The sequence below is a fragment of the Lactuca serriola genome, chromosome 5 (genome assembly GCF_051521515.1).
Source record: "Lactuca serriola cultivar US96UC23 chromosome 5, Lser_US96UC23_V15, whole genome shotgun sequence".
Lineage (NCBI taxonomy): Eukaryota > Viridiplantae > Streptophyta > Magnoliopsida > Asterales > Asteraceae > Lactuca > Lactuca serriola.
Genome location: NC_136412.1, coordinates 242,902,842 through 242,916,754, shown reverse-complemented (window position 1 = coordinate 242,916,754; position 13,913 = coordinate 242,902,842). Strand labels below are relative to the sequence as shown.

At 33.4% G+C, this 13,913-nt stretch overlaps 1 protein-coding gene across 1 annotated transcript; it reads right to left on the bottom strand.

Moving 5' to 3' along the window:
• Nucleotides 1-3,685: 3,685 nt before the first annotated feature.
• Nucleotides 3,686-4,378, bottom strand: LOC145050324 (uncharacterized). Its single transcript, XM_078998593.1, has 3 exons — nucleotides 4,219-4,378; nucleotides 4,081-4,150; nucleotides 3,686-3,944 (listed from the first exon to the last, which is right to left on the bottom strand). The coding sequence occupies exons 1-3, from the start codon at nucleotides 4,376-4,378 to the stop codon at nucleotides 3,686-3,688; spliced, it is 489 nt and encodes a 162-aa protein (XP_078854719.1).
• Nucleotides 4,379-13,913: the final 9,535 nt, after the last annotated feature.

The window sequence follows — 13,913 nt, the reverse complement described above, 5'->3', positions numbered from 1 at the left end:
TGAATAATCTCAAAGTGATGGGTTTAACCCTATTGCACAGCTCTTGTTTGAGTCCAGCTGTTGTAGGGATGAGTCTTTTACTTGAAGGATTATCTGAGTTTTATTATATGTGATTGTGTTCATCAAGTAGCTAACTGACATTATGAGGAGTTCTTCAGCAGTTGATGGCAAGGGAGGTGGGGGATCCTAGGAGAGCCTAGGTAGTATTTGTGCGGTTGTTCACTGTTGAGCAGGTATTGGGAGTATTATTATGAGTAGGTCTTAGAGGACCCGAGATGATCCTTGAGGAAAGTATGGATAAGTGTGGAAGATATTATTGGGCCCGTACTACTGGAAGCACAAGATCCATACTCAAATAGAGGAAAGTTTCGGGGATTCTAAGGACTGGCCGGGAGAAAATAACATGGTTGGATACCCTGATTCGTGGCAGTAGCTTCGTATTTGTCGATATTGGTTATGGTTGCTCGGGCATGAGGTTGGGTTTGGTAATGGTTTGGTCCTAACGATGATTTTGGTTTAGATTTTTTGGTGCAAACATAAATGAGCTTGTTGGTTTTGGGGTCTCAAGGGTTTCGCTCAAGACCGTGCATTCGAGTCACGGGACTCACGGATGGTTCAACCGTTACGATCGGTTTGGGCATTATAGTGGAAGTGCAATGGTTGATTGATGGTTTGGTATGTCACTATAAATAGTAGTAGTTTTGCCCTTTCAGTGTTCTGGGATCGAAGGAGGAGTAATTAGGCTTGTGAATTGCAATGTTGGGATGTAACCCAATATGGGGATTGTTGGTCGCGATGTTTAGAGGCAGTTTTTCAGCGTGATAGTGCGCATGTGGGTTGATGTGATATGGATGTTGGTGACGTGATCAAGGGTTCGTCTTCTTGGGTGATAGGCAGGCTAGGTACCGATTTGGCGGTTGGAATTGCAGGCAAGGAATGTATGTTCTGGATCATAAGTCAGTAATGGGTTATGCTCTTGTAAGGGAACCTAAATGTTAAGTGGTCATGATTGGGAATTTCAGGGGCCTTCAGCTGAAATTCTGGATTCTCTTTGGATTTGTTTGGTCCTTATCTGGAAGATCATCATGTGTATACTATTCATTCTTGGGGTCGGGGATGGTGGTACCTGGTTGAGCTGGTTTGAGTTATGGTTTGGTTTCAACACCCGTGGGGTGGTAGTTTGAACCTTAAGTGGGGGAGAACTAGGTATTCTGCTTTGTGGATCATCGAACTGTTCGGATTCGTGGTATTGAAGAATGTTTATTTGGGTTCTGTGGTGCGAGTGTGTGGGATCTCGATTCAGGGTTTGGCCAAGGAAGAGGTAAATAGAGGTGGGTAATCTAGGAGCTCGTTATAGCTATTGGTCCCTTTTGGGGGGTACTAATGAATAGATAAGGAGCCGTTGGGATTACTCAGGATGAAAAGCAGTGACGGAAGGAAATTGTCATCTGGTGGTATGGATTTCTAATTATAATCTAGCTTGGGCAGAGATCGATTAAGGAATTAGTTTTGGAAATTGGTACGTTTACGATTATTGGTCGCATTGTTTGTCTTTCAGCAAAGGTTCTCTGAAGGATTGGAGTAGTGGCAGTTGAAGTTCTATGGATGTGTCCATTTACTACCAAATTTAGTATGTTTTATTGGCCTTTTCCAAGTGTTGGCCCGTGTGGGCAAGGTGGCCTACAGGTTGGAGCTACCGGAGGAGCTGAGGTAGATTCGTGATACCTTCCATGTTTCCCAACTGAGGAAGTGTATAACTGATGAGACAACTATGGTCCCTTTGGAGGAGATTCAACTTGATGATCACCTGAATTGTATGAAGAAGCCTATGGCCATTTTTGATCGAAAAGTGAAAACCTTGAGGAACAAGGTTATGAACTTGGTCAAAGTTCGGTGGAAACAACGAAGAGGCTCAGAGTGGACGTGGGAACCTAAGTTCGAGATGCGTGAGCAATATCCGGAGTTGTTTCCTGAGGATGACTTCGAGGGTGAAGTTTAATTCTAGTGGGGGAGAATTGTAACAACCAAAATCAGGTATATTTTATGATCTCTTGAATATTTATCAAAAGTGTCACATTTGATCCCTCAAGGAAAAAGGCTTGCAAAAGTGGTTGCACGTGGGGCGTACATATGAGTACGCACAACGTACTCATGTAGTGTGCATGATCACGGATGGCCAAATAGTACGCTGGATGTACATGTGGTACGCCAGGCGTACTAGCCCAGATGTTAAACCCTAATATTAACGGTTACCCCAATTTAAAGAACATTGTGACTTCATTTTTGGCCACCCTTATCAGACTCCAACCCTCTCATAAACCTTAATCTCGTGTGAGTTTCTTGTGTGTGAGTTATTGAAAGTTTTGAGTGTTCTTGGCTCTTATAGTAGAAGAAGGAGGTTAGAAAAGAAGAAGAAAGTGCTAGCAAGCTTGAAGATCCAAAAACTTCCCATATTTGAGCATCATTTTTAGGTATAAAGTCTATACCTTGGCAAGTTTTCTTTTAAGATCTCTATGGTTTAAGATTTATGAGCTAAAAGTCCCCGAGTTTGGAACTTTATGAGTCTGGGACTCTCCATAAGGTGTTAGCTGTCCTTTCATGCATATTAGGAAATTTGGATTCATAAAAATGCTTGCTTGATCTTTCCCATTGGCTCATGCATGAGTAAAGTAGCTTTTAATGGATGAAATGATGCTTTGATCCATTCCTAATCATGCAATGGCTTAAAGTCATCCACTTTATAGATTAATATGTCTCAGATTACTCATATATGTAGTTGTGTTGGTTGTTTTAAAGGATTAAGACACTAACTTGGTGGACATATAGGCAAACGGAGTACACCAGGCGTACTCCTGGCTACGCGCAACATAGCCTGATCCTTCCCCGATGAAAAACTGGCTTCGTAGTACACCTAATGTAAGGATTGGTATGCTCAGCGTACTCGCTGATCATTGACTTTTGTTGACTTTGACCCTTGGTTAAGATTTAGGTTTTTTTGGACCATGAGAAGGGCAAAATGGTCCTTTTTCCCTTAGAAGGTTTAGCCACCGGATTTGGACTCGTGAGTTGGATTTTGGACCTTAATTATTAATTAGGTTTGAAAATTATGATGATTAGGCCGAGTCTGGTTCTGGCAGTTTGGGCATGAGGTTTACTAGCTGTCAATGTCAGGTGAGTCTCCTCACTTATTCTCACATGTGTGGTAGAATAGATGTATATGTGATGAATAGTTGGGTTATGTTGCTTTTATTATGTATCACTGATTATATGTGACTGAGACTGTTGATAGTCTCCAGGGTGGCTGATAACCCATCGGGTGTGCTGTTAGCTCATTGGGACTGCTGATAGTCGTCAGGATTGCTAATAATCCGTAGTTGTTTATTTTATGTTGTGTTGTATGTGGTATTTGGCGGAACTCACTAAGCTTTGTGCTTATAGTTGTTGATTATGTGTGTACTTCCGATGACTGTGGGAAAGCAAAGGTCTGATTATACACACTCACCGAGATGTTTGCTACTGGGACGGATGTAAAATCTGATATTGTGGAAATTAATGTTTTGAATAATTATGTACTTGAAAACTTGTTTTGTGAAACCTTGATTTTGGTAACATAAAATGAAAATTTTGGTTTGAAATTTGAGGTGTTACAATTTTGTTTTACTACAAAATTTTCATTTAAAATAATTCATTCCATATTTTGCATCAACTGTTCAACAATTTCATCTTGTAACTGAGTCATATATTCACGGTCTGTTGTCGTACCATGTGTTGGAACCTCGTCTTCATCATCATCAATGAGCACATTGTTATTTCGAAACGAGACATTGGGTTCATCGTATCGTGTGAAATACTTATCACTCAGTCCTTCTTTCCTTCTAAAATTATGAAGTGCGAAACATGTCATGACAATGTTTCTTTGTGTAACAAATGAGAATGGTGCCATCCTATTCAATATAAGGAATCGTGCTTTTAAAACACCAAAAGCACGCTCAATGACGTTTTCGAAGTTTTGCATGTCTATGGTTAAATTTTTCTTTATTGGTTAATGCACGTCTTTGACAAAAATCTCCAAACCTATACCTCACATTACGATATGAGGCCATAAATCCTCGAGTGTGTGCATACGCTACATCACAAAGATAATATTTCTCTGTAAAATGCAAAGCACTAACCAATATTCAAATTAAAATAAAAATATTTAAAAAACAAAAAACTTACCCAGTGGTGGAAACGGAAATGATGCATGTGGATCTACTAATGCTAATGATAATATTATAGAATCATGCGCTACCCCTTCCCAACCGGCCACAACAAACATAAAAATCATGTTGAAGTCACAAATTGCCAATGTGTTTTGGTAATAATTGCCTTTTACCATACTTCAATATAATTATTGTTTCTTAGCAGAGACAACATCATGCATTAAAGTGTCATCAAGTGCACCAACCGCTCATTTGAAAACCCGCCGTAGCCTATTATTATGTCCTGGAATGTTTGGATTCAGATTAAAAAAAAGTTGGAACTATAATGTCTTTTGTGCAAAACATCATTTTGCCCAACACTTCATAAAAAAAATTATGAATTGTTTGATTTGAGTGTTGAAATCTCTGCTTGATAATCATGTAACTTTGATTATGACCGATCATCATAAAAAACATAACCATCTTTTCCTCAATCGATACATGTTCGCTATCATTTATTGAGTAATTTACTCTACAATGAACACATAGTCCGACAAAAAAATCACAAGACATGCATAATACTTCAACACATTGTAAATGATTACGTTGCATTAAATTTAACGTGTATTTGTGTCCCGTCATTTCCGAATCATTGTCCCGCACTCGTTTCATAGCCTTCTTCCAATAAATAACGGACATACAATTACATAAGAATTACAAGAAGCATCTTTTGATCGTGATCCATTATGAACCTATTAATCAACAAAAGTAGAACTTTAAAAAACATTGCATTAACCATATTTCAAGTAGCAAAAAAACATTACATTAACCATAAGTAGCAAAAAAAAACATTACATTAACCATATTCCAAGTAGCAAAAAAACAACACTTAAAAACCTAACAAGTAGTTCTAACACGAGCAAAAAAAACTTCATCAATGGTTTCGACACAAGAAAAATCACCGGACAATCTTTCCATCCTTTGAAACTCCTAAACGTGTACCCATCATCTTGATCCATCCTCATAATATCTCTGGAACATTAGGAAAATTCATCCACATCTCTCTCATATTCATGGTCCTTCCAAGCATAGATGATCTATAGGGCCAAACTCAAGCACCTCTAACTTCTCTAAACATCGATGAATTATATACCCTTTAGTCAAATATTGTAGAGATTTTTTCATTTCAAATGTTAAATCATCAACAATAATAGAAGGTCCATCAGGTGAGACACTAGGAGCTCTAGGAGTTGAGGGTTAAGCCCTTTTGCAGATATTTTGATTTCCTGATAAATGATTTGGTTTTTAAAAGTAATAATATGGATTTAACCAATTTAACTGATTTAACTTGGTTTCTGAAAACGTAGTTACTTTCATTTTCTCTCTCTCTCTCTCTCTCTCTCTCTCTCTCTCTCTCTTAATAAAACGTCATGCTTTCTATTTAATAAGCTTAGAATTAATCAATTGTAACTATATTGTAAATGCTACCTCATGTTAACATCATGCACCCTAAGATCATAATTTTTTTTTAATTAAATGGTCACAATTTAGTCGTACATTCACACAATACTTAGGATTCACGTCTGATCCTAACCCTATATGACTCTCTTAATAAAACATCATACTTACGATGAAATTGTCATTTTTTTTCAAATATAGTCATCCCGTGTATTTGGCTTTCAGATTGTCATATGTGTTTTTCTTTTGTTTTTGAGTCAAATGACTCAAATCCGCACCAAATTTTTCCTTAAGAACTCTTGCAAGCCTAATCCATAACTCTTTGTGCAAACTCAATCATTTTCTACCCACATTCTCTACTTATTCGATACAAGTTTCCAATAGCATTTAAATGCTCATTGGTCCATTGTTGTTTTTCTTCCATTTACAATAACCAATATATCATAGACAAATAAGATTTCATAAGGTATTATAGCATTCACAAATATGATTTAGGGTATTGCATATCATATACATTTCAACAAAAATGAATTTAACATGTATATCATACATATTTAAGAAAAAAAATTCAACAACAAATTAACATCATTATTTAAGCAATAAAGAGTATTTTCAACAAGAATCACGACATTAACATCATTATTTCATATTTCCAACAAATACTTTCATATTTTAATAAAAAAAAGCTTAATTTCACCAATGTTATGGAATTTCCAGCAAAATACGTCAAAGAATATTGATTTTCAACAACATTAAACAAGAAATTTAAACAAGAAATGTTATTTTCAACAATATTTTCGGATTCCCAACATATAAAAACAAATTTAAGCAAGAACAAACATTTTCAACAAAACTAAACAACTTATTTCACTAAATTGGAGGCTTTTCCAACAAAATTAAACAACAATTTTCATGTTAGAATTGAAAAAAGAAAATGAAATAGAGGAACAAACCTTTTTCGTTTATTGAAGTCTGACAGTCTCTTCTGGTCTGTTGATTGGAAAGGACGTCGGTCTGATCGGAGAAAGGGATACGAAGAATGAAGAAGACTAATGATGGAGTGAGGCAAGAAGTAGTCGAGGAGGTGGGAGGTATCAGTGGAGGCAATGCACTGAAGAGAAAAGAAAACAAAATAGTGTCGTATTTTTTTAGGTCAAAAGTCTGTAGATCTTAGAAGTGGGTAGTTCATGTCCATGAGGTGAAGACCTCGTGCAAACGTTTTTAGATCTGTGCATTTCGGAAAGAACAAACACTTTGTGAGGATATATGTCTGTGTATTTGAGAAAAAACAAACAACACTTTAATATTATCAAGAATTGTGACGACATACTAGACATAAATTAGCTAGGTTCACGGAATTAATGTATATCACAAAAACTAGGTGTAAAACTCGTGTATTACACGAGTTGATTAAAGAAAATAAAATATTAAAATATAAATAATAAGTATTTTTTAAAATAAAATGTTGAAATAAGGAATGAATAGACATATTAATTGCAATTCCCTATTCTAATAAAAGAATAACTTTAACCTCCTTTTGACATGTGTCATCATATTATGCCTCATCATTAATACACATTTTATTCTTTTTTTGCCATGTGTCACCTATTAAACCTCTTAATTAATGCATGCCACTTATCAACCTATTAATTCTCTATTTCAAATTTTAATATTTTCACTTTAATTACAATAAATTAATAACAATTGAATAAAAATTAAAATAAAATTAATACATATTATAAGGTGATATAATTTCACATATTTATTTAAATTAACGATTATAATTGATTAATAATTTTGTGTTCTAACTATTAAGGTTTAATTAATTTTGTAACCGTGGTTTCACGGGTTATAAACTAGTGTAGTAATAAATTGATATCAATTTATTAATGGACATAGCTTCTAATTTTAAATTTTCAAATTAAATCTCATTAAATTTTTTTTGTTTATTTATTTAAATTATGTATTTAAATTTAAAAGATAAAAAAAACATTTCAATTTTAATAATTCATTATTTTTCTTATTTTCTTATAAATTTAAAGTTCTTAAATGTTTAGAGTTTTTATATTTATTTATTTTTTTAAATTAACCCATTTATTAAATGGGTCTCACAACTAGTTATTATAATATTTACATATACAAATATAAGATTATGTGGCTTTTTAATTTTAAAATTTGAAAAAACCATAAATTGCCATGTGGATATTATTAATTTAAAAAATATCACAAAACGACAAGTGTCAAAACTTATTATAGATTGATATGTGACAAAATTATCTTCATTTATTATAGTAGATTTAACGAGTTTGCTTATTAGAAAGAGGTGTCTTGCAAATTCACGAGGTGTTTTGTTGTATTGATGATTATTTTCTTATAAAATATTAAAATGTAATTATTTTGGTTTAGTGGGTTTCAAATATGATATTTTAGTGAATCTCTATCCTAATAAATCAAAATCCTTTTTGACACTTGTCATCTTGCTATTCAATTGGACACTTGTAATTTTATGAAAATTTTAGAGTAATTAATGTCACACCCCAAAACCAAGAACAACGGAAACGTTCTGGGGCGGAGGACGTCATGTATAGTATCATAATAATGCAAAGTAGTAAATAAGCAACAACATCATCCATTGCATTAATAATATAATTTCATACAAGTGTGTTCTTTAATAGTAATAAGACACCAAAAAGAATAATCAAAATAAAAGACGAGTCTTGAAGATGCTCCGTCTTCTCAAAACTTGGTCATCGGTACCTGTCTACTGGTGACCTGAGAATACAAGTTATTTTGAAAGCATAGATCAACATTAAAGCTGGTGAGTTCATAAGTATTTAGTGTCAACGATTGTATAAGTTTGATGAAAACGTTTGTATTTGAACAATGTAAAGGTTTGTATATGTATGAAAACCCCTAGAAAATCCTATATTTTCTACTAGTATAAAAAGTAGTCTTCTACCAAGACCCAACTGTTTGTATGTTTGTTCCTTTGTAAATGTGAGTGCTTTTCCCAAGAATTACTATCATTTCCAAAACATAGTTTTATATTACCCTTTATATGAGAAGATCACAATTTGAATATAATGGGAAAATGTGTATGTGTACTACAGTATTATTTGTATTAATCACTAAAGTAATAACTACCTTAAGACCAATGGTTAAATTAAGGCAAAATGTGATATGATTGTTACCATACTAATCTGACTATGACACGACGATGAAAGACGTCGGAAGAAATGACATTTGGCACCCGTAGACTTGCAAGTCCCACTGTAGCGAACAACATAGGTGTAGGATAGTCAATACAGTATAGATCTATACGCAAACTAACGCTCTCCCTCCAGGAGGTTCTGGTTACAAAAGGAGACATAACGAAATGGTCGATGTGTCACGAAGTAGTATCTCACATTATGTTATCTCTGAATCTTGTTATAGTATACTTGTTATAGTAATAGTATTCTATGTATAGTATTCTCTGTATAGTATCCTTTGTATAGTATTCTCTGTATAGTATCCTCTGTCTAGTATTCTCTGTTATAGTATTCTATGTCTAGTATTCTCTGTCATAGTACTTGTATACAATAGTATTCTCCTAAACTATACCTATTATAGTTTACTAGTAAGATATGTATATGAATAGATGAATGTATACCCTTGCTACCCAAAGGTACTGAACTGATTAAATAGAACTTTTATGTCTACATATGTATACATAATATATATCTAATATTTAGACGATATTCGGACAACTGACCGATACCCTAAGTCCACATCCAAACAAGGAAAAGTAAATAAAGCGAGCTAGCAGTCCTAAGTCCTTTAAACATTATGTATATAACTATACATATATTTACATGATTTTGACAGTATATATAAGTTGAAAAGAGGTTTTGAATTACAGTTAAAGAGTTTTGAACAATTGAGGTCAGTTTATAAAACGATTTAAAAGTAGATTGTTTTGAAACACAGTTTGAAGTATATGAAATCCTTAATTGAAACACGGTTATAAATCACATGTGATTGGTCTTATAACTAACATGTTTTCTACTTGTATCCCCCCTATAAAAGCATTTAAAATCATTTAAAAGATAAGTTTAAGGGGTATGAACTCACCTGTCTGTGAATAAGTCGAATGTAAGATCGATATAGGAAGTTGAGTGTTAATTGAAGACTTGAGCACAAACGAATCCTAATAACCATATAATGACATATATATTTATACAATTAGTGTATGTAATAGCTAATTATTGATTTGGAACCACCTTAGGGACTAGTAAACACTTATTATGAAGTGTTACAACCATATATGATTGTATATGAGTGGTATATGACTATACAAGGGAGTGTATGGTCAAAATGCACAACAAATGTGTGTGTGCGGCTAGGGTGTGCGGCCAGGAAGTGTGTGCGGCCGCACACTCCTTATGGATTGTGCCAAAACGCGATTTTAAGCTATAAGGGACATCTAGGAAGGTTTCATTCTTCATGCCTTAGCCTTAAATGAAGTTTGTTGCCATTTTGGGATCTAAAAACGGTGTGTGCGGCCACCATGAAGGTGTGCGGCCGTACACACTTGAAGATCATACGAGATGATGTTTTTCATGTATAATTTCAAGTGTTCTTAGCATATAACTAATTGTGATAAGTGTATACACGTTATAGAGGCTTGAAAGGGGTGATTATGGTCCAAAACTTAGTGTGTGTTCTTGGTGTTCTTGAAGATCTAACACCAAAATGTGTTTTTCATGGATCATAGTAGGGAAGAAGGCTAGATAAGGTCTTGCATCAACAAATCAAAGGGAAGTATTACTTACTTTTATGAAGATCAAGATGAAGATGTGGATGGTACTTGAGAGAGAAACGTGCTCTAACTTTGAAGGAGTGGAAAAAGTGTTCAAAATGACTAAGTGTGACATTTATAGGTGGGAGTGTGTGGTTGGAATAGGTGTGTGGCCGCACACACCTGTGTGTGGCCGTACACTCAAGTGTGCGGCCGCACACTCCATGTGTTGGAGTGTTTGGCCCGAGTGTGCTTGACATCCATCGTGATATCCCATTTCTAGGCTCCTACCTTGATTGTACTAGGTTTAGAACACTCAAATAGACCCTAAACAATGTTAAAAGATAGAAAAACGAGTCTAACTTTGATTACGTTGGTCTATTGTACAAGATAGAAATTCCGGGTTGTCACAATTAATATTCCACATGTCATTTTGTTATGTTTTTCATTTTCAATAAAATGCCACCTCATTATATTAATTATTATGAAGGCTACATGTTCCTTCCAATTTTAAGTTCCTAAATTTAAGGCATTGTACACAACAAATTTATAGCGTTTGATTAGGTTCAAATCAAGCGTAGATACAATCCAAATTATAGCTATTCCATTTATTCAAAATCTTCCCATTATATGTTTGGCAGTCAGAATCACAGTCTGCATAATCAGTTGTGCTATTCATTTGTTTGGCAGTCAGAATCTGGTTCGATTTAAAGAGGATTCAGATGTGGTTATCACGTGGTTTAAATTCCATTGGTTACTCTTTGTATTCCTTTCTTTGTTTCCAATTCTTAGTTCGTTTGAATGCCGCATCTGGACGTCGGAAGTTCATGAAGGAGTTTTAGACCTTTTTACCCCTGCTTGGTGGCTTCTGATGTGAGGTTGTTTTGTTGGTCAGTCTTCTTGTGTTCCTCCCCTTTGGGTGATGCTTTCTTTTGGTTATTTGGTGATGGGTGGATGTTTTGTCATTGCTTTTGGTTTTACTTGAAATTTTATGTTGGTTTGGATACTTCAATTTCTGTGTGGAAGGAGTGTTTATGTTGTATATTTTTTTGCTCGGCTGTTGTCATTACCCTCTCAATTTCTTAAAAAAATAGGCGGTTTTTCTTGTAGGAGGCATGTTGCTTCTGTAGCTAAGTAGCTATTTACTGTAAAAATGTTTCTTTTATGTTTTTTTGACCAATTTACCCCTGGATGCATTGGGATTTTTGTGTGTTATATCCATGATATTTTTATTTTGCCTCTAAAATCTTTGGGGAAATTGGTTTTTGTAGTCTCTGGTTGTTTTCGTTATCTTGACTTTCTTTAAAGAATGCTAGGAGATTATGCTGTGATAAAAAAAAAAACTTATATGTTGATCACATTTTTATGATTTTAATTGTATTGATAACCAAAATTTATTGTTTGGTAAGTACGGGTAATAGATGATTTCATGGTTTAGCTCATTTCCTTTACTCGATTTTAGTTGTTGGTATGGTGCCCAAGAACAGATATGAATAAAGAAGAATGATCTATTTTCATCGGGCTACAACTAATGTATGTTTTTGACTGTGACAATTAATCTTTCTATAATGTTTAATATGTTTTTTGGCATTTTTTTAAACCATTTTGTCGTTGATTTTTCCCTCAATTGTTTGTTTTTGTGTTTATTACTACTTAATTTCATGAGACTGGTAAAAGGTAGACTTGATTATCACTATTTATTTTGGTTCGTATCTTATTGTCAACTAATGTGTAAGGATGGTTGATACACTCGATATTGGTTTCCCATGGTGCGCATATTAATTTATGTTATCAGGTTACTGCATGCAATGGTATCATTCTTTGTTAAATGTGTTCGTCGAATGTACAAATGCCTTAAAAGGGAATCATATAGCAATGTTTCGTTATTATGATGACACACAATTCTCAATCATTAATTTGCATATTCAATGAAGGGGTGCCCCCTTACACTAACAACAATTTTTATTGATTTGTGGCAAAGTAATTCATCACATCTTATGTCTTTTTAAGCATTTGATGAATATGTATTATTAGGAAATTCTACTTTTCAACTATATACTAATGCATTAAATTAATTTTTATTAACTTAGAAGGAATTTCATAACTGGGTTGAAATATGTGCATGAAATTATATATAGACTCTAATGCTCCTTTGAAGTTCTCTTTATCTGACTTTTTTTTTTTTTTCCTTTTTCCAATTTTTTGCTATCATGATTTAGTTTATTTTATTGTAGGCTGCCATGTAAAAATCCACAACATATATTGTTGATTTGATAAACTCAAAAAGGCTATATGAGAGTCTAAGTGGTCCTCTTATTCTATCTCAGGTGGTAAAAAGTCTCTTTGTTTACATTTTCATTATATGATTTTCTTAACGTAATTATTATAAATTAAAAAAAAATCTTCATTATATTTATATTAATAAAGGACAAATAGAGTATGAATATTTCACCATTAAAAGCGTGACTTTGTATATTCACATAAAATTGGTGTTTGATATATAGGTCCATTGGAGCTTTATAGACCATTATTTTAATGATACGAGTCCTTAAAAGACCCGAGAATATAATGTAATAATTTAAATTGGTTTTACGTTCATAAAACAGATTGATAGATCATTTGGATTTTGAGATTGATTGATAGAATTTCAAGTGAAATTGACATTAATAATTTTTAAATCCAAATATAATTGCAATAACTACCTTCATAGATTACTAGATATCCAAAAACGGATAGCATGAACTCAAAACGTGAAGTGCCAGAACCGAAAAGGGTGTCTTAGAGTTAAAAACAAACTTTATTTTTATTTCAGTTTCTATTTTAAGCAAATGTCGAATCCAATCGTGTTCTATCTTTAGTGCATCTGTGTATTTTGTGTGTGTTTACTTAAGTATGTTTAGTAAAAATTGTTTATTTCTATCATTTGTTTGATTTTTATCTAACTATATATTATACACTATCAATATCAGTTAATTTCAACACTTGTGCCTTTATTTTACTTATTGACTTTTAGCTAATGGTAATAGTTTCAAAGATAGATGTGTTACATAATTACAAAAATAAGGAAATAAAATGAGTGCGACTGCAATCCACAAACTGACGCATGGGGGTATTGTCCATGTCCGCCTCCGATAGAATGGTGCGATTTTTATCAATTATATTTTAAAAAAAAACATGCGTATCTGTGTCCTTTGTATAATTTTTTATCTATTATTATAAAAATATTGACCGGTCAATTTTGATAAAAATATCACAGACCATTTTTTGTATCTATAGTTAAAAGCAAATGTATATTACCTATTTATTTATTATTTTGTGTGTATTTATTTTGAAAGTTTATTTAAAAAATATTTATGTTACACCTTGATATTCAACATAATTTTTTCTTAAATTGCTTACTTATTTATCATTTTTTTTGTATTTATGTAAAAGTATTATTTTAAAAAATACACAATTTTCACACCTTAATATTAATTTTTTTAATCAATCCCTAT

Coding starts and splice junctions, on each gene's coding strand:
- LOC145050324 (XM_078998593.1), bottom strand. CDS start 4,378: ATGGTAAAAGGCAATTATTACCAAAACACATTGGCAATTTGTGACTTC. Junction 4,151..4,218: donor ATTTCCGTTTCCACCACTGG/GTAAGTTTTTTG, acceptor TGCATTTTACAG/AGAAATATTATCTTTGTGAT. Junction 3,945..4,080: donor GCCTCATATCGTAATGTGAG/GTATAGGTTTGG, acceptor TATATTGAATAG/GATGGCACCATTCTCATTTG.